We start from the raw sequence: 27,319 nt of genomic DNA on the forward strand, positions 1-27,319 counted from the left end.
CAAAACGGGTACTGTTTGTCGCATTGAGGGAAGGGAAAAGGAAAATTTAGCAGATAATTTGCAGTTGGATGCCTTCCGCATGTGTTCATAAGACTATTATGATCATTACCAGTGTCGAAAAATTTAGACTGATTAAAGATCAGAAAAGCAAATTGAAACAAATGAATCACTAAATGAAAGAGGAAATGAATCATTCATGTTCATTTACAGATGTTCGGGATGAGAAACTAAACATCACTGAAGAGATGAATGAATTATCTGGAAAAAGGTTACAATTCATTTAAGATGAAGATTTGCATTTTTTATGGAAAACGCAAATTTTCAACATGGTGGATGCTACAATCCACTCAGAAAATATCGCGAATTCCATCCCCCTTTTTTTTCTTTCACTCCATTTTACTTGTTTCCATTAGCTTCTCCAAGGAAGATAGAAACCATGAATTTGTTTATGACCGTGGATAACTTAAATATAAGTCCTTTCTAGCTTGCTTTAATTTGACAGATTTGAATTCGCTTTTTGTCAAGATCACGGATAGCTTGAAAGATGTAAACAGTGTGATCCGGACCAAGCGATTGCAAAGTAAGAACAGTTGCAAGATCTCGAAAATAGGAATTAAGTATTCAACTCAAAACATTATAACTAGAAGTGAAATAAACTAAATATAACGAAAAATTATCAAAGCTGAGTTCTAGACTTTTAAATTTGGATCACTATCGCCACATTCAATTAAATGACATGAAGATAAAGTTTCCAGGACACATACAGGAGTCAGTTCTGCATATCGAGACAGACGAACAATATTCGAACAACTCATTGGACGAAAAGTAATTCGTATACGGCGCTTGTTAACATCTGATTTGGAGCGTATACGTTGGGGCAGGTGCACGTGGTCTCGCCAAGTAATACGTTTAACAAAAGGTATGCATATATATTTGTGAATAGTTGTTGAATAAAGTAGGAAGATAGTTTAGTCTTACTGTGCAATTTAACCTTGTAATTCCCTGAACCATTACTTAATATAGTTTATTGTCAACTGAACTGTACTCTTCACCCCTCTTCTGTTTACCATATTCTTCGTAAGACTGCATTGTATGCATCATCATATGTGCAGTTTATTTTGTTACATCATATAATGCCCCGTGCCAGTTACGTTAGAGATTTAAGGTTTGAGTTAAATTCTACAATCTTTTGAATATTTGAATATTTTGAACCAACTATATTTGTGTTTCTGTTCCTATCGGTGTATAATTTGTATGTTATGTAGAGTATTTATTTTAGTTTCACTAATTTATAAGAAGCTATTACTCTTCCGAAAACCTCAGTATTACTTCGGGTCTGAATTATGAAGTTAAAATTTGAATTCATAAAGTTTAGATCTGAAATGCATCATTGAGGTTTTATTTCTCTCGAGTGAATGTTGTAGTGTACCAAGTATTGAACATGTTATTATGTTGAATTAAGTATAGCACTTCATTTTTTTCAGTTTCACATGGGTATAAACTGATAAATTATTTCGTTTGATAAGTTTGTAATTCAGACTTATAAAATTGGTCAGGTGTTACATCATCGGAGTTTCAATTATTATTTCACTAACTATTGGCATAGAAGATTTGATGGATTATTTTCAGGTTAAAAAATTCTGTAGCTATTTTGATGAATTCTAAATGAGGTGGCATTAACATCAATGTTTCGGAGTCAGCAAATTGCACGTTTGTTGTTGGAAAAGGAAGAACTAGATGATTGTCTGCTTAGCGATGATCATTCCGAGTGGTATTGTATTGACAGGTATGTCACTGAAATCACCATACAGATGAAGAAACGTCAAATTAGTCTAATGGATTCAGAACTTATTGTAAATCGAGGGAAGAGAATGGAAATGTGCCAATTGCTGTAGTTGATTTCAAGGAATGCTGTAACTTCGTATATGCAAAAAAAATTCCATCAATTCTCCATGGATGATGGTGTGGAAACGTTTCTAAACGATTCTCTTGAGACCAGTAATTCACTATGTTTACAGGCATGTCTTTTTTTACTTTTGATTCTATTTACTTCTTTCCTATTTCGGTTTTTCGATGGTATTAATATCCGATTATCATCTTGTCAGTGATGTTTGAAAGAAATAACGAAGTCAAATGCAAAATGATTCTATAAAAGACGGTTTACTCAATGAACTCTAGAAAGGAAACGAAGATTTTTGCACCCTGAAAAAAAAATATTGTATTTCGGTGACTGCTGGGGTAAATGATGGTTCATGTGGATGCTTTTCTAGTTTTTTATCCATATAGTAATTTACTTTAAATCGTTATTCCTTCCCAGGTATGTTGCTTTTTGGGTTTTCTTTTCCATTGGTTTTCTATTGTAGAGACTACAATATTAGATGATGTTATGAATGTTATGAAATCGCACCTGTGTGGTAAAGATAAAGTCATCAGAAATCATTAATTTTTGCTTTCACTGAACAAATTAAGTATCTTAATGTTTTCCGAAATTTCAGGTCTGGTATACATTTCTTACTTCGTTTTTGTCAATGGTACTGACGAAAACAAGCATTAATGGTGTCCTGGGTCGAGGTGGTATGCATCTTTTCTCCCTCAGTCAGTTGCAAGAATTTTTGGACGTTTCGGCTGAATGGGTTTCTCACGATAAAGAGGTTGAAGTTTTCAATCAGATATCATTTCTTTCTTACATTTTTGTATTCGGATTTGGCACTGCTTCGAATGTTTTCAGAATTTTTCAACAATTTAGGAAGTTCTTTTGGGTCTTTATTCTAATGCAGTTAACTTCTATGTGGAAATCTTTTCATTCAGCTTCTGGATTTGGGTGCTGGAGATGGTCAGATAACTACCATAATGGCACAACTATATAGAACTGTTTCAGTTACAGAAGCGTCGAAGGTAAATTTAGTGATTCAGTCGCCTATTTTGGGTATTAGAAAATCTCATTTTGGATATTTTGAATTAGGCTTGTTCCAATATAATAAGTCTCCCGATGATTATTTGAGCTGTTAGCATTCCGTTTTAATATATCCCTAATTTGATAACGCATGTGCTAATTTGATAGTTGCAGCAAGGAGAGTGCTAAACATGGTATTGTGAATATATAAGTCACAAATTACGGAAGAAGTTAACGAACAGAGATTCGTGAAGTTACATTTCTGATCACTTAAAGTTTTCGGTTTTTATCCTTTCTTGTTATTAAAGATAATGGAATGGCGCTTGAAGCAACGTGGATTCAAAGTTGTTCCAATGAATATGTGGTATCAGTATGGGACGTATCATTTGGTTTCAGCGCTCAATCTGCTAGATCGTCATTACAATCCATCTTTATTATTAGCTCAATTATACTCAGTAACTCTACGTTCAGAATCATTGCTGTTGTTGACTGTTGTCTTACCATTGCATCAATATGTGGAATTTCATCCTACAAGTCGAGCAAATCGACCAGGTATCGTGTATTCTTTCAGAGGCTTCTACTACCTGTATATAATTTCGCGATATATTTTACAAGTAGATCAGTAGAGGTTATTCATATTTGTGAATTTGCATGTATTCGCTTCTGTATGAAGTTTTCAGGATCAAATTTTACACCAGAATACCCAAAAAAATTATGGTCATTTTGGTTCGCACGAAATTTTTTTTTTAGATGTAAAAATCGCGATCAAAGGTGAAACGTTCGAAGAGCAGGCGGGTTCGTTAGTCGCAGATATTCTGGAACCAGCAGGATTTGAGTTACTTAAATGGGGCAAACTGCCATATTTAAGCGAAGGAGATTTCAGAAGAGTTTGATCCTACAGTCTACTTTATTTTGATTTTTGTTTTTTTTTTTTTTTTTGTTTTTTTTTTTTTTTTGCTGAAGAGTCGTTCCAGACCTTCCAAAAAATCATAACTTTTCTTAAGGTTAAAATCGTCGCTGATCTAGGATTTCCCGAAAAGAAAAACCTTAAAAACGATCTGAAATCCATAATTTCAAATATTCCAGCCATTTTACCATCTTGACGATGCTGTATTTTTGCTAAAACCAAGAAAGATCAGCTCTGCTAGAAACGGTTCCTCGGATATCTTCACAGAAAATTCGGTGCTGAATCGAGATTTCACTTCATTTCAAAACTGTAATTAGCAAAAATTAAACTCCGAATAAATTTCTTGCCTCTTTTTTTCTATCAAAAATATCACATTTGTGAAGTTTATTTCTGGAATAGCCTAAAAACCCCCACAATGTATCAGGTTCCGGACTAATATAAGACAGCCGTCCAATCATCTATCAATTGCTGCAATTACTAACAGAGATAAAAATCGGAATATTTTCTAAAGAGGATCCCATGAACCACATTTCTCTTCTGGATGTTTTACCATAAGCCTGAGTGCTGTAAATTGTTTTAAACTATGAGTGGGAGAATAGACGGTAATGTAAGACTGTAAGTAGCAGGGAATCTGTGCAGTATATTCTGCTTAAAAGTGGTAGTGTTATGCTGCTTGCATGAAACGGTGAGCCGTGTTGGATATCGTGTTCGCATCGTCCTTCTGTCGCAAATGTCGTAGGGGAACCTTATCGATAGGTAACCATCTACCTTTACGGTGTTATTGTCCATAAATCATGTATCTTATACAATTATACGTGCGGTCGTCACATCCGTAGCACCATAATCTCACCCTATTGAGACTTCCGGCCCAGGCCGATGAGTATTTTACGGTGGAATATTGATGGCGAAGATAGAGAAGAAGGTTATACCTCTAGCTCCTTTCGGATTTGCAAAACTATTTAGATGTTAGAGCGTATGCGTCATTCAAGCCATCTCACTGTCATTAATGTGCGTAACGCCTATGAATGTTTCATACTGTCAGTGTGTTCTGAAATCTAATGCTGTGTATAATTTTAGAATGACTGACTCGGATACGGAATCATTTCACAGTGCTGTCGATAGCTTGTCGGATCGGGACGATGCAAGCACTACCGGTGCCATTAACCAAAAGAATGAAGAGGTTGGTGAAGGAAAGAGGGTCGACGCTGCCCGAGATAATAAATATGAATTCGGTGGATCCAATGAAACACAAAATAAGTATTCTGACAATAAATCCAGAGTAACTGAAGCAAACCGGAAGAAACAAATGTTTCGGAATTTAACAACTTTCGACAAACCTTCAAAATGCAGAGGAGTGCAGGAGTTTAGGATAGATAGTCATAAAATGTCTCGAATTGGAAGTAAGGGTTCTGAGTGGGGACTTGTATCGGAGATTATGAACAATGTGGATGATCACAATATAACAGGAAAAACAGATCGATCAGAAGAAAAAATCACTGGTGGTCATGACGGGTGGGATGACTGGGAGTTGGATTATTCAGGAAAAGATGGTAATGATGGCGGAATCTTAGATGAAAACTGTGAACCGTCGTGGATGCGAACATCTGATGTGGAAAATGGAGTTATTACTAATTCGAAATCAAAGGTTGATCTTTTAGTATCCTTTGTTCTAGTCGGTGAATATCTTACAAGTAGAGAAATTGAACAAATAATGTCTCCTTTGCATAAATCCTGTTCAGAAGATTGACATATGTCTCAATTTAAGTCACTTTTTGAATTGAAATGGCATTCAAATTAAGTACGGGATTAATGACTTCCATGCCGTCTTTAACTCTGTGAAAAACTCAGTTTTTATATGTTTCAGGCTGAAATAAAAACAAAAGAAGTAACAAATAAATCATTTTGGGATTGGGCCGAATTTGGAGATGTGGTCGCTGCTGTTGGTGAGTAATGCTTATATCACACCGCTGGTGAAATTCAACATGTTGGTGGTACTTTTTCTAATTTTTTCTTCAAATACTTTGGATTCTACTTTTATTTGCTACCTAATGAATGTTACGTCTTGAGGTGAAGGCCTAACAAACATATCCAGTGCTGTCGAATCAGGCCTTGGATTGCCGGCGCCAGCAGAACTGGTAAGAAACCAATCGGTAGAGAGATCTACAAATAATTCTGCAGTAATTACGAAAGTTGGCATTTTTTTTTCACAGCCGCTCATTTTATCTCTGATGAATTTAATCTTGATTTCCTACTAATTCTGATTTCAGAATATATTAGTTTATTACAGTGTTTTAAAACTCGAAATTAAATTCTATTCTCGTTTCAAAGACTCAAAATGCTAGATTTTGCAGGAAAGAGAGGAAGTAACTAACTCTGGTATAAAATCATATGGCAAGTTGTTCGCAGGTTTTGGGGCTAACGTTGTAACGGGTTCATTAGATGTACTTGAAGCACTTGGTAAGAAGACATTTGAAAAGCTAACTGTTCCGGAACAGGTTTGCGACTCTTTTATTTATACAGTGGCATGAAGTAATAGTGCACATATGGAAGAAATAAAGTGTGTCATTGTTTTGCTTCGAGTTTGATATGAGTTACATGTTATCGATTTCTCATTTCGGAATATTTAAAAATTAGGGTTCCGAAAAAAGACGATTTATTTTCGAACCGAAAAGAGGTCAAAATTTGTCCGAAGTTTTGCGAGAGCTACGTGAAAATCGAGCAGAAGAAGCGGCTCTTGAAACTAGTTATATTTCAAAGCGCGAACTGACTTTTATTGATTCCTTCGAGAAATTTAGTGGTATGCTTCATCTGGAAGGCCTCGAAATGCTTTCGAAAAATCATTTAAGAAAAATCCCACCACAAAGAAGAAGGTATTTTATCATTCTTAAATTTTTTTATTTTGAATTTCTGAGTTCCAATGCACTAATTTATATTCTGTGACTTTGGAAAGCTCCCTTTTATACTGGAAAGCATAGCTGAAGCGTTTATTGTCCAAAAACATACCAAAAGAAAAAAAGATGCTGGAAATCATATTAAAGAAGGTGGCTATTGAGTCACCTGAGTTTTCTTATTCTTTTCTGATTTTTGGATCCTGTAGTTTAAAATTCAGCCTTTCATTATTCAGGTTTTTAACCTTTCCAGTGAAGTAAACGGAATTTTTGCTGATGATTTGGCAAATACTTTGGAGGAATATCAGGAGAATCAACAGGAAGATTTCGTAGAAGATTTCAAAGAAATATTGTTATCCATCCCTCTACCTTACAACGTGAGGCTGGTTTCCATCTGTTTTATGTTGTTGGATGAAGGGATACTGAAATTATGTTCTGTACCAGTGTTGACATATTTCCAAGATGTTATGTTATCTTTTATATGTCGTTTGTTTTCATGGATGATCTTGGATTTGTCTTATGCGATTATTTTTTAGGATTCGGGTCTGATAGATTCCTACAGACGATGTAAAGAACGTTTGGAAAGATCGGATTCTAGCGACCAGATTTTCGAACTTTTCTTAGGTATTTTCAGCTTGTTAAGCTAAACTTGGTAATTCTTTTTCTTCAGAAATTACATCTTAATTTCAAATAAAAATATAAAAATCGAGGGCAGTTTTATACTCTCGCTCTATCTTATTTCGGAAATCTCATGTTATCATGTGTAGAATGTTTGGCTGATTTTACCGCTGAAAGTGTGCAGTCAGTTCATAAACTGGGACAGCTGCTATTAATTACGAATACAACAGTGAAGCAGGAACCATTTTCTGAATTCCATAGCCTAATTGGACGACAAATTTCATTTTTCAGTAATCAGTTTGCTCAACACATTAGCGCAGTTGATACACCTTCTGAAGAAGTTTGTTTCTTGCTTATAATGTTTTCCTGCGTATGCATGTCCATATGTTTGTAAATTAGGATTTCTCTCTCTCTCTCTCTCTCTACATATATATATATATATATGACTTGGCAAATACTTATATATATAGAGAGAAAACTTATTTGCTTGTGTTAATATGCGTTGGTTACATATTTTTACAATCTTCATTTCTTTTTATTCGGCATACATGTTTTTATTTACTTGTTTTTTCACTTTATTTTTAAAAGTGAAGCTGAGTGACTGAGGAGTTTTAGAATACCATGTTGAGTATAATTCAGAACAATTATATTCAATGTTTTAATTTTCAGCTAATAATGTTGGTTTGCTTGAACGAAGATTTAGTTCATGTTTCTCATATAATGCTAATTTTATTTATCTCTTGCAGATAGAAGAACTGGTCACAGCGGTTTTTCTAGCAGCGGGAGATTCATTCTCATATGTGCAGCAATCGTTTCGTCTTTTGCGGCCATTGTTAATTCTGTAGTACTATCTTTTCTTTCATGAATATAGTTTCTTGGTTTCTAATGCAATAAATTATTTGAAATGTTTTAGAACAGTAAAATTTTAGAATGCTGTGTTATTATGAATTTTTTTCGACCCTTATAGTGACAGTTCTTTTCATTTATATTTAATATAACAAAAATGCACTGAAGGTTAGTATACTTCCCTCGACTCACTTTTTCTCTTGACTTTAATCGTTATCTTACCATTAGTAGAAGTATTAGGTTTCGCTTTAATCAGAAGTAAAGGAAAGAAAGTGGATTTAGGCATTTATTTTTCTTAGATGTGTGCAGAATGTCCATTATAAGCTTTTGTTATTTTTGTGGAATTAAGCGTAGTGATCTTGTTTACTATTTGGGTTATATTTTGGAACGGCGAGATTACCGGGTGTCAAGATAACTGCATTCCATAGAATAAACACTGGTTTATATATGAGCGAGATTGTTCATCAAGGAATCAGATTATAAAATGGAAATTAAGGATGTGTTCTGCATTAATTTTCGTTTCATCTGATTCCACCTGCAAGGAAACTTTAACGGTCCAGAATGAAAAGATTTTTGAAGCGCGGGATTATGTTTGGGATCTTACAAAAGGTTCGTGATGTGGCAACGATGCAAAATTGCGAAGCGGTGGTGAATGCGTGTGGCAGGGCTGTTGCTGCTGTTCTTTCATCGAAACCAGAAAAGGTTCAAATTTATTTCGAAATACTTCCAAATTGAGCGATGTTGTTAAGTCATTACTGCAGGATACCGTACAGAACTATCGGACAGTTTAGTAAAGTGTGCGAGATGCTAATGTGTTTTTTATAGCCGCTATAACGAATAGTTGCTAGCTAAACGATATCCGTTGAATTAGGTTAAAAATTGTGGTAGTTTCTTTTTTGGATGGGACTGAACAACAATTATTCTATTCAGGTGGAAGCCATAGATGCTTCGAAGTTGAAAACCTTCGAAAAATGTGATAATTCTTACACGTTTGCACTATATGTAGATAAACCAAAGGGTGTGACATATTACGTTGTTTATTTGCCGAGATCGTTGAAGATTTGGCGCACGCAGGAACGTCACCAAGCAGAATTGCTAAGAAATCAGTTGAACAGTCTAAAACTACTTGTTAATATTCTAGGTAATATTTTTGAAAATTCAAAAGCGTATTGAACAAAATTATAAGGTGTTTCTTGGATATTTCCCTCATCTACTCATCTGAGTAGTAGCGTGATTAGTCAACAGCGAACGTCTGCTGGAATGATAGTATGTGGAGCAACCAGGAAAAGTTAAATTGGCTCGTAAGTTTCCCTCTTATACGATATAATTCATACGCAGTATTCACCAACTCTTTTTCAGAAAAAATAAGTTCTAAGTTTTTCGAGGCTGAGATGGAACAGTTGAGAGATTCGGTGATCAAAAATCCCAGTTTTAATGATATACATCATGCAGCTGCTTGTAATTTCCCGAGAGTTATCGCTGTATTGTGCAAGAATCGTCCAAGGTTCATAAATTTGATTCAACAGGGCATTAAAGAAAAATTTCTGAAGCGCGTACGTTTATTTATTAGGAACTGTTCAGAAATAACAGAATTTCAGATGTTTACTGGCAACGGTAACTATTGAAATGTAGTTGAATTGAGACATAACTAAAAGTAGTATCATAGTGAGGTGTATTTTGAAATTTTTTTAAGGATTCAAAGTTTTTAATTTATTAAATATCACAAAAGTTAGTTTATAGAAACAACTACTAGAAAGCGCTAGCTTTGTAATTTGTTCGATGGAAAGAGAAAAAAAGGACTAAATCCAGTAAACCAACATAAAATTTAGTGCTGAATAATTCCTTTCCTATCTTATGACGATTTATCATCTTTGGAATTAATAAGAAACACAGTTTTGCTCAGACCGTTCAAGATAAAATACTTCTTTGCAGCATTGTTAATGATGTATCCATTGATGGCTATTATCCACTGCACATAGCAGTAGAGAATGATGCTAAACAAGCTGTACAAGTACTACTGAGTTTAGGTGCTCATACTGCAAAACAGGATTGTCATTCTAGAAATGCTGTGCACTATGGTGCGGGGAATAATCCAGAAGTACTGAAGGTATGTTATTTGGTAGTGATTCTGTTGCTGTTCCTATGCATAATTTGTTGCATTCTTCTGTTGTAGTACACTAATAACATTGCTTTTTGTTATTTTCAGTTGTTAGCTGGGGCTCACGATTTCTTGGACGCTATTGATGTAATTGACAAAGATGGCTTGTCACCACTTTGTCATGCTATTCGTTCAGCCAAAGCAAAATGTGTGGAAGTGTTGTTGGATGCAAACTGTTCAACTGGTCCTTTCCCAGGTGGTTCTTTGTCGGCCATGGTTTCTATGGTTGCTTTATCACCAGATTTACCGAGGTATTTGTTCTGTCTTTTCTATCTACCCTATTTCTTTCTATTCTCTCTTTTGAGATTTACAGTATATTTCTTTAATACTCTTTCCTCAAAGCTAGTGGTTGTTAATATGGCCAGATTCCAATTTTCCAACAACTCAAAAAAATTAGTAATTTCTTTCAAGGATAGTCGATTTATTATTAATACGAGCTCCACAGTTTTTAGTCGAAGAAATCGATGGTTCATCGACTATACTCCATGAAAAATTGGAATCAAAAGTAGGCTTAATCATGTGTGTATTTGCAGCTTCATAAAAACATGATAATTATGATTATTTTTGATCATGTAATTCAATGTACCAAGTTGGTCTATGTTGAAGTAGAATATTTGTATCTAGTTTATATTTTCTGGTTTGGTACAATAGTTTTTGCCGCATTAATTCAAATTCATGAAAAGAACTTCATAACATGCAAATGAGAAAGCAAGAAATATAATGCACTCACGATAAAAAAAGAACTATTTATCTCATTTCTTTATTTCTCGGAAAGAAATGCGTTGCAGTTGTTACACCGTATTCTGGGAGATCTTAGGAATGTCGTTAATATAAATGTTCGAAATAATTTGGGTCAAACACCGCTATACTGTGCTGTAGCACGAAATGATTTGTCACAAAGTTTTACGCTGCTGACTTATGGTGCTGATTTAAATATCGCAAACTATGACGGGAACACCCCGTTACATATATCTTCCAAGGTATTCTTATTCTCAACAAGCTATGGATAATAATTATGCCGTTCTAGATTAGACATTAAAGAAATCATTTTGAGATTACTGAAATTACCGACTGTTAATCGGACAAATATTATTTCTCTGCAATAAGAATTCATATCTTCCCGAATTGTTTCAAATTTCCGGAACATTGTGATGGGTCTTGAAGCTATGTGTTCTTATTGTTAATATTCAAAAGAATGAGAATGTACTTACGAATAGATCAAAGGATAGAATATAAATGCTTTTATATTGGTATTCTTCGGAAATAACTTTTTCAGAATGGGGACGTTGATCTTGTGAAGCTGTTGTTATGTTTTGGAGCATCAGCAGAGCTGAAGAATGGTCGTGGAGAAACAGCTTTGGATGTTGGCAGAAACAAGTGCTTTTTTTTTTTTTTTTTTTTGAGATACATTTAGATTTGGAAACTTCTCTGAGGAGTGGAATTAAAAAAGTGACTGATTTTAATTCTGATTGCTGAATATCCCTTCGAAAATTTTGTTCAAGAACTGTGAATGTCTCGTTAATAATAACAGATCTTAAAATTTAGTACAAATTCAGCACAAAAATTATGGATTGTCTGAGACTCTTCGTTCACTCACCATCAATCGTTCTACCTCATTTAGGAGCTGTTTTGTAAACAGTTTAGTCTTGCTTAGCTATTTTTTTTTTTAATTTCAAGAAGTTTACGATTAATTTTGGCTTTTCATCTAGGTATTAAAAATTCAAGTGTTGCAAATCTCTTTAGTTTTGACCGTTTTGACTTCAGCTTTTAATGATTATTTTATAGGAAATGAATTTTAGTTCTTTCTGATCTTATGCAAGAGAAAGTATTAGTGGAACGACAGCAAATGACACCAGAAGAAAAGCAGCGTTTAGTCAATGTAATAAGTTTCGATGGTGGTGGAATAAGAGGCTTAATACTTTTGCAGGTATTTTTCGAATTAGTTCTTTCTGTTGATTTTATTTTTGCTGCTTTCTGTTGCTATAGGGGATTGTTTTCTCTTACCATCTGGTCCTTTAATTAAAGGAATAAGTAGTGAGCTGCTAAATATACTGCGTTGCCTTTCACAGAGCAGGTGTCTGTTTCAAAACATTGAAAAAAATCTTTCTTTCTGCAACGGCATTCAAGCATAAAATGTCTAAGAAGTCTTATAATAATGTTTATATACATCTTGCTTGTTTATTCAAATTGGAGGTGTGTTGAAGAAGGCATGAATAACTGAGCCTACGATAAAAAATAAGGAGTAAAATAAATTGAGTGGTTAAATATAGCAAATAAATGTAATAATCATAGAGAAAACCATTAATTATGTTAACCAACCTTTCCTTATCCCTTCGTTAATCGGCTTTTGCAGTGACCGCTCTCTTCGACAAAATTATTCTATTTCAGATATTGATGCATATTGAGAAATTGTTGGGTCATTCTGTTATGGAACATTTTCAGTGGTTATGCGGAACTAGTACTGGAGCAGTGATCGCACTGGGACTAGCAAAAGGCTTGTTAATTTCAAGTCCAAAATTTTTGACATTTATATTAATAAGTGTTATTTTCTCAACTTTTATATAAGTATACAAATTGTAAGTTCGCATAGTACTTTTTCTTCTCTTTCTCCTCCTGTTTAAAAAAAAAAAAAAGTCTCCTTGCAGGATATTCATTGAAGCATTGTCAAAATCTCTATCTACGCATAAAGGATGAACTATTTGTTGGTCGACGACCTTATTCAAACAAAATGATCGAAAGTTTTTTTTGTGAAATTTTTGGGGAGGAAACAGTAATGGCGCAGTTAAGATCCAAAAAGTATTCTTTAGTTTCATTTTTTAGAAAATTATTTTTTTTTGTATTTCCTTCTAAGTTTTACTGTACTTCTCTATTACTCAGCAATCATTTATAAGGTGCAATTTTTACTACTGATTTATTCGTGTAACACTGTCTTTAAATTTCAAGGATCAATCTGCCTATCTCATAGATCACTAAATGATGGACCGATAAAAGATGTGAAAGAACGTAATTTAATTGCATAAGCAAAGTAAAAAAATTAAGAAGGTTGACTTGTCTTTTGCTAATTTAGGAAAATCTGTAATAATGAAAAATTTATAAGACATGTTATGGTAGGGTTTTCTTTCAAATAACACTTTTGTTACAATTTATTTACTATCTTAAATGTTGTCATTTTAAATTGTAATACAAAAAATATTATTTATACATCATATTTGAGACAAATTATTTTCCTTTTCCTATTTTCAGGGTTATTGTAACGGCTTCATGTGTACAAAAAAGCCCACCGCTGTTAAAACTCTTTCGCAATTATACTTTACCAGTTAGCAAAGCTGAAAACAAAGCTTTGGGATTTGATGATCCTGGTGAGAATTTAGTATGGAAATGTGCACGATATTCCAGGTTAGCCATGGATGCTTAATCACTTCATATATTTATTAATCTATTGAAGTTATATATAAGAAATGTTTGAGGATATTTATGCGTAATAGATAACTGGATGTACATAATGGCTTGGATTTTTTTGTTGTAGGGTAAAGTCAGATCTTTCCGATGGTCAGCAAATATGAGTCATAATGCATCAGGTACTAAAAAAGCTAGAAATCTTCATGTTAGGCTTTATACTGGTCGAGATGATTTATTTAGTTGTCAACGCGTGGTTTTACTATATACATGTTTACTGAAAATAGTAGAAATTGCTAGAATTAAGTTGCTTTGTAAATTCAAGCATTATATGATGAAGGAAGGATTTCTGATGGGTTAAGTATATAGATTACAGTGGTCCTAGTGTCAACATAGCGTGATGGTTTTAGATTGTAATATATTTTAACTTATAGTGCGGCATGTTATAACGTTATAATATGAAAATGGCTATTTATTTGTTGAAAAATTCTTTTTTTATTTCAAAAAAGCGTATGAAATTTGTTAATCACTTCATTACTTAATATCACTTTATACACATAAAAGAGATATACTCTTTAATTATACCTTTGTTATCTTGTCGATTGCAATTAACGGACGTGAAAAAAGGAAGAGAGAATTGTTGACTCGAAAAATGAAAGCTTTATATTTTTTTGCAATGATTATATTTTGTAGCGCTGCTCCAACGTTCTTTACACCGAAAGATAATTTTATTGATGGCGGATTAATATCGAATAATCCAACACTTGATCTTATGTCAGACATACATATTTATAACGCTGCATGCATGAAAGTGGCAAGTTATGGTTGAAATTTTTTTAATTTCACATGTGGCATTTGTTAATAGATCATTTTATTGCTTGCTTATAAAATTATAGATCTTGGTGTTAAGTAATCACCAGAAATGTAGAAGCATTTCATTTGCAGTCATTTAACAAAAGGATCCGAAACATTAAGTAACTTGTCCAACGGATTGGTGTCTTCATTTAAAATGATTCTCCTCCATATCTCCGGTGAAAATGTTTAATTTCAGAAAAAAGAAACTGTACATATTGGTTGCATTGTATCATTGGGAACTGGTCGAGCGCCTCCTGAAGAGTTAGAAAGTATGAGATGGAATTTTAGTCTGCCTGGAGTCTTGTTGAAGGCGCATTTATGTTTCAGGATTTGATGAGTTTGAAAAATCTTCTTATAGGACAGGTCGGTTTATTCACATCTTTTCTGGATTTTTGGCATTTTGACTAAGTTCCACCAAGTTTTCTACGATTTTTTACACAATTTCTTTGTAAAAATAAGTTTTTATTATCTCTTAAAAGGCCAAAATTCTTTCATCTCTTCATTCTTTTTCTTCAAGCATGACATGAATTACTCGACTTATAAATTTTCTTATAGGGCACATTACTCGTTTATCTGGGTATTTCTAAGTCAATTTACTTCAAATTTCGCAATCCAGTTGTAGTGCAGTCTGAGATGGACCTGAAGAATATTTTCATACTTCTTTCTCTTTGCTTATTACATTACAGCATTCATAACAGTTCGGATGCAGAAGAGAACGATATTGTTCAGAATTGATTGAATTAATTTGCTTGTACTCTGATGCAATTAACTCGTAAAAAAATGACGTATTTACATCGCTACTTTATCATTAATATTAAGCCCATACTCTTTGATGAAATCTAGAACTTCCCGGCAATTTTTATAAGTTTTCAGAGCTCTAAGTCTTCGTAACGTCCTGTACACGAGCACAAACATTATGAAGTCTGAGATTATTTACCAAGCAGAACTGTTGTCCTGTTTGAAGTTCCAGTTATATACCCAAGTCTGATCCCGGCACCCTTCGATGTCGGAACGTCCCAAAAATAGTAAACTACGGAGAGCGCTCCGTTACCATTCACATCTGTCATATGCATCTAGACTATCTCATGATATTGTGTGGGTTGCTCATGGAGGTTCAAAGGTCAATCATAAGATGTAATGAACATTAAATGAAAAAAGAGTAGATAAGAAGAGAAAAGCTCACCATAATGATAGACAACAATCTATCGAGTGCAAAGTTCTAACCAGTATCATTCAGCTGTCATCTTACGGTATAACTAGTACTGAATTTATATTACAGATTACAGCTTCCAATGGACCATGTGTGACACGTGCACGTTCTTGGGCTCATGATCAATGTATCCCATTTTTTCGCTTTTCGCCATCTCTTTCGTCACATGTAGAACTCGATGAAACGAATGATCAAGTAATCGTTGGCTTCTTATGGGACACGGAGGTACGTAAACGTATAATTTTTTTTGTACATTTATCATTTGTAATTTGTGCATTTATCAGACAGAATTCATTAAGAGTATTAATAGTATGAACTGTCTTGAAAACGCTGTAACTGGGTTAACACAAAGCATAATGTCCTATCTGGCATTTTCGGCACCAGAAAATGAAAAGTCCTGTAGCTTAAGCTTTTTATGTGATTTCGAATATCATTGAAACATGCATCATCTGAATAGAGTTGTCTCAAGTCCCTGGCTCTCTTATCCTGAAATGGCTAATTTTTGTTGCTTTAATATTTTAAAAATTGGAACTAGACTCAGTAGCACTTAAATCATGTTTATAAAGTAGGATTCATTATAATCGCATACATTACTGCTTATTTACTTCCGTTTAACAATCAATATTTCTTAGAAATATTTGCGCACCGATGGAAGACAAGACATGGAAATCCTAGCAGAGTATCTCAGATCATCCTAAAGCTTTACCTCATTTTATTGTATGGAAGTCTGCACATATAAGCTTCATGTTTTCAACAGTTTTATTTTAATAGTTTGTAAAGATTACAGCATGTGCTCGATAGTTTGCTTCCTTTGAACAAGCAATTATAAGAAATATTTCAAAATACTGAAAAAGTTTGTGCGTTCGAGTGGTTTGAGGCCAGTGCAAAAAGAAAAGTCTTTGCTCATTGAAAAGACGAACCCACGTGAAATTTGAAAGCAAGTAGTGGCACTACTTGCTTTCAAATTTGGAATTCTATTCTATTCCACTACTTATGTTTTTTAATAAATTCTAATATTGTCACCAGCGTGGTAAATTGCCGTCCTCTTGAAAGATGTAAATATCATGAAGAATTGATTGTAGCATTAAAAAAATAGGCCCGGTCATACATACATACAAAATAGGCTGTAAACATTATGAAAACTTGATTATTAACACTGCAAATTGACAAAAATGATTTACAAGATTATAAATATAATGCAAACTAACAAATATCACATAATTCATCAATCTGACTGGCTGTAAAAACAGTGTAAGACATTATGTACCACTGTTAGATGTGGAGAGGATTGTCTGAGTTATTATCGTAATCAATCATATAATTAGTAGACGCCATAGATCAACTGCTGCTGTTATTGTTTGCACTCGTAGATGATCTGCGTTACGACTAAGCTGTATCTCATATGAATATTCGTATGATTTTTTATTTGCGAAATTCACTACAACTAGTTCTCTCCGTTTGGAAAACAAGATAGGGCTTTCTTGCAAACAAGCTCATCTCCTTGTTCTGATAGGGAGTGTCGAATATTTTAATTAATATTTTTAAAAATTTTCTCTGAACTATTAAGGACGATTATACCTACTTTTCCTAAAGGAAAAATATTATTTATCACAGTGGAAATAAATCAATATTTTGCGAGATCAAAAAAAAAAAAAAATGACTGAAAATTCCAAATGAAATCAGAAAAGCAGCAAGTAAGCTACAGGTTAGTAGCAAGACGAATTGTCAGTGCCTTGGGATTCCTTAGTATTATACTATGTCATTGAGTTAGGACAATACTAAATAAGTTGAAAAGTTAAAACTGAGAAACCAGATAAACATAAGTGAAGAACAAAATTATAAATGCATATTGTAAACACAAGTAAAAATCGGAAAGCTATTACATATCTTTCGAATAAGACGAAAATAAATTTCGAGCAACATCTGCAGTTAACTGATTTGGAAAACAAAGCAACGGGACAATGAAGTTCACCGCCCAATAATGACCAAATATCATCCTTAACCTGGAAAGAGAAGTATAGCGGTAGCATTTACAATCCTTTTGTTTTCCATCTCCAAATTCTTGGAAAACTTCACTCCAGGCTGATCCAAGTTCTACTTATAAAACTTGAATTTTGACATTCCGACATCCTTTTTCTCACACACTATTGCGAAACTGAATGTTTCTTTTTTCTCTGTAAAGTGACACCAAAAACTGCCCTACAGCCTTTTGATACTGGCCTTCACAATAGATCTCACGATATCGTGTGGGTTGCTTCGTGGAAGTTCAAAGGTCAACCGGAGGAAAAAACGAAAATTGAAGGAAGACTAGATAAAAAAAAGCTTATCATAATGATAGAAGACAGACAACAATCTTCCGAGTGCGAATTTCTAAATAATTGTCATCAATCTATCACCTCAGAGTATAACTAGTACTGAATTTATGTTACAAATTAAATTTCATGCGTGTTCATGGGCTCATAATTTTGGCGTTTCGTCATCTCCAAAATTCATTGATGAAACGAGTAATCAAGTAATCGTTGGCTTCCTGTGTACTGTATTGTATAAACTGTACGTAAACATGCAATTTATATACTTATTAGAGAGAATTTATTAATTTGAACTGTTTTGAGAACGCCATGATTGGATCAACATAGGGAACAGAAAATAAAGGTATAACAGTGAGTGTCGACTTTATGATGAAAGCTTTAAGAAACTTCAAGCGAATCAATAATAGAAATGCTACACGTTGGTCGATAAGTAGTGCAATTTGAGACTAGATTACCATAAAGGAATAAATAAAATAATAGAGTATTTAACAATAAAAAGAAAACGATAATAACGACAACAAGAACTACTTTTGTTAGCTTCATACCTTTCTGAATAAGTTTCACCATCACCATGCAATTCAATTTTTCTGCTTAATGTGTGATAATCGTACATCGTATAACCATTTAATGTATAAAACATCTAAAATCATACAAACTTATTAAGCAAGTTTTTTTCTAAATAAAATTTTAGAAATGGCTTTGAATCAATTGAAATAACAACGATTTGACGACAATGATAAAGTGGTATTCAAAAAATCAAGATTTCATTCCGCAGCATACTTGTATATCTCAAACAAGCACAATAATGAGAAAAATCAAATCAAAAACACAGGAGCTGGAAAATTAAACTTCACCTGTGAACCAAAAAAGATAAGCGCAACAACGGAGATGGCCATGCATATGCTGAATAAAACACAAATAGCTGTGTTGGTAAATATTTCATAGGAAATAATCCACCGAAGGACAGCAACCGGTGCCAGAAGCTTTAACCAACCAAATGGGTAAATATTAAAATCCATGTACCGCAGCAAATACATCAGATTGTAAAATGAACCTACCGCAGCACCAATACTTGCCCATAGGACAAAAACGATGAAAAAACGCTAAAACTGCTTTATTAAGAACAATCAAATCAAAATATGAAAAGTGACAGGAAATAAAATGAGTAGTTCATAATGACAGGAAATAAAATGAGTAGTTGATAATAGTAATAATAATGGTCGCTGACAATAAAGTCCAGTCAGTAATGATAATAGCTTTTTGAATATGTTACTCTATTAATTTTGTAAACTTATAAAATTAATGCATTTCTGCTTGAGTAATTGAGCGTATTACACAAACCGTTTTCCACGGAGTACATGCAACAATGACTAAAATAGATTTATAAAATGATAAACAAAATGAGCAACACCATTCCATACTTTTTAATTTTCAACATCTTTCATCTTAAGTGTCTGCAAAATTTCTTTTCCATTAGCTAACCTGATTAGCAATTCCAACACAAGCACCCGTTACGAAGCAATGATGATCTTTTCTCAGAATGCACATATTACAGAGTTTGCAGTGATGACTCCTTAGTGGTGCTATTCGATTACATTCTAAACAGTATTTACCAGCACCTTTCACGGTTGTCAAAACTGCAACGCCTTGCAACCAACGCTGTGGATCATTACGCCTAAAATGATGATTATATTTGCGAAATCCAATCAGCTCATTTGACAGAATTAAGAAAATTAGTCTTAATTTTACGAACTAAATTTATAAAGTAATTCTGTGGAACTGATTCAATTATGAGTACCACCACTTCATTCTGTCGCATGAATAGTACTACCGAGACAAACTACAAATCGCGATTCTTATACACTACACAATTCTGTAACATGTTTTTCTACCGATACCGAAGCTTAAGTTCAATTTCATTAATGTTGGATCTGAAGCTTAAGTTCAATGCTGTTAATGTTAGAACCTAAATAATGAATACCTGCTATAAATGATGAATAGAAGAAAATTGACGAGCAATTCCAAAATGATGACAATACCAAAACAATTTGCCTGAGCACACTGATCAGGCTGATAAGTTGCTGGACATGTATAGAACAATATTAGAAAGTAGATACCAAAGATTAATAATAGCGTATAAACAACACCAGCAATATTGGCACATTCATACACTCCCCATGTCTTTAGCCGCATATCGTCTTGGAAATTCGATTCCTAATATTTAAATATTGGACGATTCATTTACACCTCATTATTTCGAAAAGAAGGTACCCTACATATGATAATATACAACACCACTATCATTTAAGGAATTGAAGCGAGATATATTACCTGGAGCAAATTAGTTCCCCATCCCTGCCTCACCACTATCATGTTTCATTTCATCATATATAAAAGCATGACTGCTGACAGTAACCAACCTTACCTCAGGTCTTTGCCGCTCTCAGATCTTTAAAATTAAAAGGTCCAAGTTATACTCTAACTCCCCAATCCTGTCGTTTCGATTTACCTTCTACAAAAATTGCAGGTTATCCAAAATGCTCCATATTTTTCAAGTCGCTCGTCTGTTCCTATTGAATGTCTCGAATCTTCCAAAGGATCTATTAACTGACCTTATGCACAAACTCCCGACAAAACAATAACAGACAGTTTGTACTGGTTGTCGAGATTACCAAGTGCCATGATCCGAAACCTAGAAACTTTATCAAGCAATCCCAATATCCGAGTCATCTCTCAATTCGGCTTTTCCTCTGGTACCGCTCACAACTAAAACACCACTGAGCTACAAGTTCCATCAGATAAAGCACAACCTATAAGCACTCTCTGAAGCTTTGCAGCTTAAAACGTCAAAAACTTAACAGGTTATCAGCAAGTGAACACATTTGAAATTTATTCCAACTGTAATAAATGTTAAATTTAACCCAAGGTTCTAATCACTAAAATTATACCCCAACTCAACTATACTTTCAATCTACAGTATCCTATGTTTCAAATACATCATATATATATCACAACAATAAGATCATTTGTACATTGCTTTTAAAGTTTATGGAGACCATGTATAACAGCACTCATAAATACACTATATTATTGAATCACCAAAAAACTAAATATTTTTCAACTTAATAAAGTAATAAGGAAATTAACAGGTTAGAAAGTTAGAAAATATTTGTCAACTACGTCCATAAACACAACTCGTCCAAGTAAAAATTAAAAGATAAAAGAGATATATTTTTTTTTAGTTTTTCCTTTTCAAAACAAGAAACATACAAAATATTTACCAAAAAGTACCAAAGATGCAATAATATAGTAAGTACCCGAGTATCCGAGCGTAACATATAGAAAAAAATTACAATGGATGTATATCTTTCTACGCCATGCTGAGTATTGCATCTTTTCAGTGTAATCTATTCTTAATAGTGATAACAACAAAATGGCAGTGGACAAAGAAAGCACGAAAAAAATTTTCCTGGTGATTTTGTCACAAAGACTAAAAATGGATCAAATAACGTAGTATTCAAACATGTTTAATCTCATTTATACGACTGATTTGAATTACAACAGCGAAAAAAATCTTAGATATGACAATTCAATAAATACATCTATAAAACATACGACAAAAAAAAATACGAAGACATAATGACGCTCAAATTTCATCACATGTGACCTCGTGTATAAGTAAGCCCTATCGATAGCCAAATCAACTAGTAACTTAGCAAGAAAGTTTGACCTAAGTTTTGTTTGGAAAACTGTTGCATCGCCATCCGCAGATGCATCACATCGGATTTATTTATAAAATACTCAATGATCAACCTCCAAAAAGCTGAATGGCACTTGCAGTAGTATTTGGCATAACAATCCCAACAGTATGTTAAACAGCATAAATCAACTTGTTATTTCATGACTAATTATCTACCAAATGTATCTCCAAACAATTTCTAGTGCTTTCGTTTTTTGTAAATCTGACTTATAGAATACGTGAATAATTATCCGGACAAATACATACAGTGCCAAGTCACTTCTAAATTTAACATTTTTCGAAAGAAGCAAAAGATTTCATTCCTTTAAGCATTTATTTTTGTCATCGCCAGTTCAATTGAATCGAAATTAAATGATAATAAAATTGTATGATAAGAATTATTTGGAAACCCTAAAATACAATGAACACGATAATATATTCTACCTTTTTTAATCTGAATGAATGATTGTCCTTTTTTCCCGCCACTTTAACCAACTTCTGGCATTATCAGATGCGAATTTAATTGCTAAGGTTTGCTGAAGTAACGCATCAGCATCTCGGTAATTTTGGCTGACGTCCTTTCTGCAACCCGTAAGGGTGAATCACCAGAATTCGATACTGCTGCAGCATCAATACCTGAAAACACTATTCTTATATAAGTGAGAATTAACAAATCATTTTATTGAATTAACCTATTTAATTTAATTTGACTCTATTTTCACAGGTAACGATAGGAGATTTTTTTTAATCCCAATTATTGCATAATGCCATAACAAATGCGGATACTTTTTCCTAAAAATTTATTACTCATTTTCTTTACATATAAAGCTAAAATGCACAGTAATATCCTATCATATTATACTCGTCATCTTAGATATACACAAAAGTCTTTTATAATTGAATTATTTCTCATTTCTTATGAAATTTCCATTATACTTTGTACAAGGAATGCATATTCATTTGTGTTTCTTGTGTGTGTGTGTGCATATCAATTATGAATGCAGAATGCATAATGAAAGTTTTCTGTTCCAGACACCAAGCAAAAATCCCAAAATTAACTTATACAGCATAACAGGAAATAAAACCTGGTGCTTCAAGAAGATAGCGAACTGTTGTAAGAACACGATCTTCTGATTGATTCGACGTGATCGCAAGATGTAATGGTGTAAGATTGCCGTGCGAACGACTGTTAACATCAACGCCATGACGAAGCAACAACGCTACAACTTCACACATCGACCACGTTGCTGCGCAATGTAACACCGTCCAACCATCATTCGTATTCCATTCCGGATTAGCTCCAATCGATAGTAAGTATCCGACAATGTCAGTATGTCCACTGTAAGCAGCTCGATGCAATGCCGTATACCCGTCCACATCGCGAGCCTATTAAAGAAATTAGCACTTCTATCGTGCAATCTATATATAGAACTAGCAAACGTTAAAATTTAATGATAAAAATAAGTAATTTTTTTATTTATACTTGTTACTTTTTTTTTCATCCCACTACAGATGAGTGGAACAAAGGCCAGAAAGATATCTGGTCACGGATAACACTTTTTCTCATAATTTCTTTTAAAATCTTGCATAAATTAGCAGTGGTGATACTATACTGTTGTTGGAATGAAAAGTTTCAATTCTCATCTCACTCCTTCTTGCCTCGCTTCAACTCACAAATTCTTTTCAACAATAACAGAGTGCCAAAATTTATAGTGTGTGGTACTTCCCAATTAGTTCTAGTGGTAGAGCCACTATTCATCTATCAAAGTGCATTTTAATCTTAATTTCTTTTCACAAAACTAGAGAAACTCGAACCGATAGCAAAGACGGATTATTTTCGATCAAATCTTTAAGCGATTCCAAATTACCATCTTCAGCTGCAGTCAATACTTGCTCTTTTGGATCATTCATATCCTTAGCCAAGATGCCATCATCATCGTCATCGTCCCAACGAGATGGAAGTTTTCGTTTATTATCGCGTATCTTTGCCATTAGCTTTGACTGCCTTGTAAACTGCAAAGATGAGACTGCAGCTACAAAGATTTCGTTTTATTCCACTGCATCAGATAAAAAAAAAAGCGCACCAACTATGTATCACAAGATGTTCCAATTACTTCGAAACTGCTTTAGAAACCAAAATCAGGATTATCTATTTGAATTTCTATCCTATGTGACTATTCATAAAAACTGACAAAGGGCTGTGCAATATTGCAGAGTACAAATTAACTTTGAAACGATCTTGCTGAATCCAGTCATACGTTTATACAATAAAGTTCAAATGATACATACATCAATGACAGATGGAATAGTATCCTCCATTTCAGCGGCATTATTACCATCAAAATCTTCGAAACTTTGGCAAAGTGTTGACGAAGTGGCGGTCGACATGGATGATCCCGGTCGGTTATGCTCATAATCAGTTGTAACTGTACTGGAATGGATTTCCATCGGTTCCTCATTTTCCGAATCGACCATCATACACGACCACCTTCCTTTCCTGATTTGCTCCTTTTAAATTCGACTCATCCTGAAAGCTTTATTTTGTTATACGTAACTTACCCACGCCACACCTGAAACCACCGCTTACCATCCACTGTCCAGGTATGACACTAATTTATCTTTCAGAAACAAATTTTGACGGTTACACGATATGAAAAAATATTTGGACCATTTGCATAAGGATGATTTGATAAAGTTGAATCAAAAGATGATAAAGACTAAGTTAATTATTTCAGGTTTCAGCTTCCAAGCATTAACTTTTTCATGTCACGTGGAAGAGAGTGAATGAGTGTCACTACTCACTTACTCTGTCTTTTGCATTAATTACCCATCTATAGTTGACTCTTTACTGCAAATTTTATTTGTAAGAATTCCACTTATTTCTCATTTTTGCCATATTTATTTCAAAACAGTATACTATAAAATTTTATATCAAACATTTTACTAGTCTTTCGGAACATCTGAATCTCCATGAGCAGCTGCTAAATATTGATGGTATTGCTATAGACGTATGAAGATTTCCTAGTAGACTAAATTGTTCTCACATTAGGTATTTGCAAAGGTCAGAATCAGGAGATCTTAGGATTCTATGAAATGTTTGTTAAGCCCAGGTAAATAGGCGTCATATGACATCAGAATATTCGTCAAGTAACGGGTTATCTCTAATTAATGTGTGTAAATGTATTCTACCCGAAAATAGCCCATATAATTTACATTACTGATCAACTATCTACCAATACATAAGATTCTGTTAGCATTTTCATTTTACCGTCTTCATTGCGAGATAACACTCACACTAATTTCTGCATACAGAAACGCATTAGGACTTATTTTCAACTCTGTTTTATCTTCTACGCGCAAAACTCCACATTTATTCATTTGCAATTGCAAAGGTCATTAATACTAATTATTTATATTTAATTATATATTAATATACGTATTAAATGCATCAACCGGCACTGTTGATCTTACTGGAAATCATTCTTTAAAAACACATGAGTGCACGTGAGCATTTTCGGAAAGCATATATAATATATAGCATATATAATATATATTATATAAAATATATTCATTCATATAATAAATTTTAAAATTCTACTTTTTATTTTTGGGGTCATATTTCCATTCGTATTTGGATGTTTTCTTTCTATATTAATCTGCATGGGTAAGAACAGATACGCGGGGTGGACAAACTTTTGTTTATACGGCAGAAATGTATGCGATAACATTTTACTGTCATAAAATTAAATCATCAAGTATATGGCTAAGGCTTAATTCGATGCCATCAAACCTTGTTGTTGAATTGCTGTTGATACACTGTCAAGGCATTTTCCAGAAACTGCTTAATTGCCTCCCAGTCCTTGGCTCTCTTTGATGACATACTTTTTGGTTTATTGTCACGTTGTTGGTGTTGATTTGAATCTCAGATTCGATCCAGATATACGTCATTCCGTAATAAAAAAGCTGCGTCTGCTAACGAAATTGTGAACATATCCGGGGAGGCATCCACAACTGGATATGACATCGGTTCAGTGATGGAATGATGCCGTCCGTATCGAATTGTACGCTTTATTGTACTTTTACGCTCGTGTAATGCGCTGAAATTATACATGTGAAAAAGAAGCTGAAATGTCAAATTTAGTAATATTTTTCAGCTTCCAATTGATTTTTTCTCAAAAATCAACCAACAACATTATTTTTTCAAAAACTGCCATACTTCAACTTAAAATATCCCCCAAAATTCTTCTCCGTTTAAATTCTCTTTTACAAAATTCTGTCCTTTCAATCCACAAAATGTATGACCTCTGAACTTGTTCTGCTTCAGTCTTTCCTTTTCGATTGATTTATTATTACAATTAAATTTATTATTATTATTATAACTAAAAGCACACTTGTTGGAACTACCGGCATCACTAATCGATGCCATGTTTTCTGCAGCAAATGGATCGATACATTGACATAGAAATGAAGTGCATAAGGAGGGGAACATCAAGCGAACACATCCACCACGTACAGTACTCGCGCAACAGTCGCCACCATCCCAGTCACAATAACCGCGATTGTTTTGAAAATCACACCAACCATCATCCATGAATTCCTATTATAGGAACGATGCTAGTTGCAACCGCTAACAAAAAAAAAAAGAACTTTTTTCCGGGACTTTCACAGTCCAAGAAAGTATATTTGACTCTGTCTACTGGTTCATTATCTGCGTGTCACAAGGCATAACTCGTCCATACAGTAGGTAAAACCAACTAACATCAAAAAAAAAAAATGCGCATCTTTACCGTTAGATTGCATTTTCATTCAATCGACTGCAGAAGTACGCAATACTAATCTATATTTTCCTTTGATGGTTCAAGTTTCAGCGATTAAATAGAATCAGTTAAGGCTTAATGCATTTTGCTAATAATAAATTATGAAAAGTTCTAAAAGATGAATTTCCAAGCTAAGCATATTGTGTTTAGATGAAGAAGACGTACCCTATTACAAGAACGTACACAACTCAAAGCATCCACTTGAGGATAAAATGTTGATGAAATGGTGCATGAAATACTGTACACCGTACGAAGTACCAATAAGTTTTCACCACTTGGTAAAGTTTGTGTTTCCTCCAATACTGCATCATAACCTTGCTTACGACATTGTACCACACACACAGCACCTGAAAGTTCAATTATATTTGCAAGCATTTTAAAAGGCCATTCCGCTTAGCATATTGCAATTAAACGCTTTACAAAAATACTGTGCAAGAAAAAATACTGCCTATAAGCCGAATACAGTTCTAGAAATCGAAGTTATGATGCCGAGCGTCAAATTTTCTTACTTAAATTGTCTGCTGATACTTGACTTAATAAAACGAAATCAGAAAATGATGCAATTTCTACGGAAGAGAAGTTTATTATATATTCGAAACTACTGAGATTTGTGCGCTAGAGTTCTTTTACCGGGATACAATCTTCTCGGACATGTGAACTGGATATTCCGCATACTCGGTGGC

General features: G+C 33.8%; 5 protein-coding genes across 7 annotated transcripts; 2 read left to right on the top strand and 3 right to left on the bottom strand.

Moving 5' to 3' along the window:
• Positions 1 to 1,685: 1,685 nt before the first annotated feature.
• On the top strand, positions 1,686 to 8,151 carry Bm14758 (Uncharacterized protein; the record flags this gene model as incomplete). The annotated part of the gene is made up of 17 exons (XM_043074650.1): positions 1,686 to 1,786; positions 1,907 to 1,964; positions 2,496 to 2,651; positions 2,809 to 2,895; positions 3,202 to 3,445; positions 3,644 to 3,780; positions 3,980 to 4,109; positions 4,427 to 4,535; positions 4,878 to 5,445; positions 5,665 to 5,743; positions 5,868 to 5,989; positions 6,152 to 6,295; positions 6,435 to 6,670; positions 6,942 to 7,065; positions 7,225 to 7,312; positions 7,456 to 7,646; positions 8,053 to 8,151. The coding sequence occupies 17 exons, from the start codon at positions 1,686 to 1,688 to the stop codon at positions 8,149 to 8,151; spliced, it is 2,673 nt and encodes an 890-aa protein (XP_042930584.1).
• A 589-nt stretch (positions 8,152 to 8,740) lies between these two features.
• Positions 8,741 to 14,535, top strand: Bm2774 (Uncharacterized protein; the record flags this gene model as incomplete). Of its 2 annotated transcripts, XM_043074651.1 has the most annotated exons (14): positions 8,741 to 8,854; positions 9,083 to 9,293; positions 9,512 to 9,656; positions 10,085 to 10,259; positions 10,359 to 10,561; positions 10,722 to 10,815; positions 11,099 to 11,290; positions 11,587 to 11,687; positions 11,988 to 12,019; positions 12,110 to 12,237; positions 12,699 to 12,819; positions 12,956 to 13,106; positions 13,554 to 13,706; positions 14,400 to 14,535. In XM_043074651.1, the coding sequence occupies 14 exons, from the start codon at positions 8,741 to 8,743 to the stop codon at positions 14,533 to 14,535; spliced, it is 1,956 nt and encodes a 651-aa protein (XP_042930585.1). The 2 variants fall into 2 exon arrangements, with proteins under 2 accessions (XP_042930585.1, XP_042930586.1); XM_043074652.1 differs by lacking the exons at positions 11,988 to 12,019; positions 12,699 to 12,819; positions 12,956 to 13,106; positions 13,554 to 13,706; positions 14,400 to 14,535 and having other exon boundaries at positions 12,110 to 12,119.
• Positions 14,536 to 17,650: 3,115 nt separating this feature from the next.
• On the bottom strand, positions 17,651 to 20,273 carry Bma-dhhc-10 (Uncharacterized protein; the record flags this gene model as incomplete). The annotated part of the gene is made up of 5 exons (XM_043074653.1): positions 17,651 to 17,774; positions 18,626 to 18,720; positions 18,935 to 19,183; positions 19,563 to 19,755; positions 20,062 to 20,273. The coding sequence occupies 5 exons, from the start codon at positions 20,271 to 20,273 to the stop codon at positions 17,651 to 17,653; spliced, it is 873 nt and encodes a 290-aa protein (XP_042930587.1).
• Positions 20,274 to 22,345: 2,072 nt separating this feature from the next.
• Positions 22,346 to 24,294, bottom strand: Bm3630 (Uncharacterized protein; the record flags this gene model as incomplete). Of its 2 annotated transcripts, XM_001897534.1 has the most annotated exons (4): positions 22,346 to 22,455; positions 22,905 to 23,205; positions 23,635 to 23,832; positions 24,109 to 24,294. In XM_001897534.1, 4 exons carry the CDS (start codon positions 24,292 to 24,294, stop codon positions 22,346 to 22,348), a joined length of 795 nt encoding a protein of 264 aa, XP_001897569.1. The 2 variants fall into 2 exon arrangements, with proteins under 2 accessions (XP_001897569.1, XP_042930588.1); XM_043074654.1 differs by lacking the exon at positions 24,109 to 24,294 and having other exon boundaries at positions 23,635 to 23,811.
• Positions 24,295 to 25,741: 1,447 nt separating this feature from the next.
• Positions 25,742 to 27,309, bottom strand: Bm9786 (Uncharacterized protein; the record flags this gene model as incomplete). Its single annotated transcript, XM_043074655.1, has 4 exons — positions 25,742 to 25,916; positions 26,211 to 26,416; positions 26,802 to 26,983; positions 27,267 to 27,309. 4 exons carry the CDS (start codon positions 27,307 to 27,309, stop codon positions 25,742 to 25,744), a joined length of 606 nt encoding a protein of 201 aa, XP_042930589.1.
• Positions 27,310 to 27,319: the final 10 nt, after the last annotated feature.

This window comes from Brugia malayi, assembly GCF_000002995.4.
Source record: "Brugia malayi strain FR3 genome assembly, contig: Bm_v4_ChrX_scaffold_001, whole genome shotgun sequence".
NCBI lineage: Eukaryota > Metazoa > Nematoda > Chromadorea > Rhabditida > Onchocercidae > Brugia > Brugia malayi.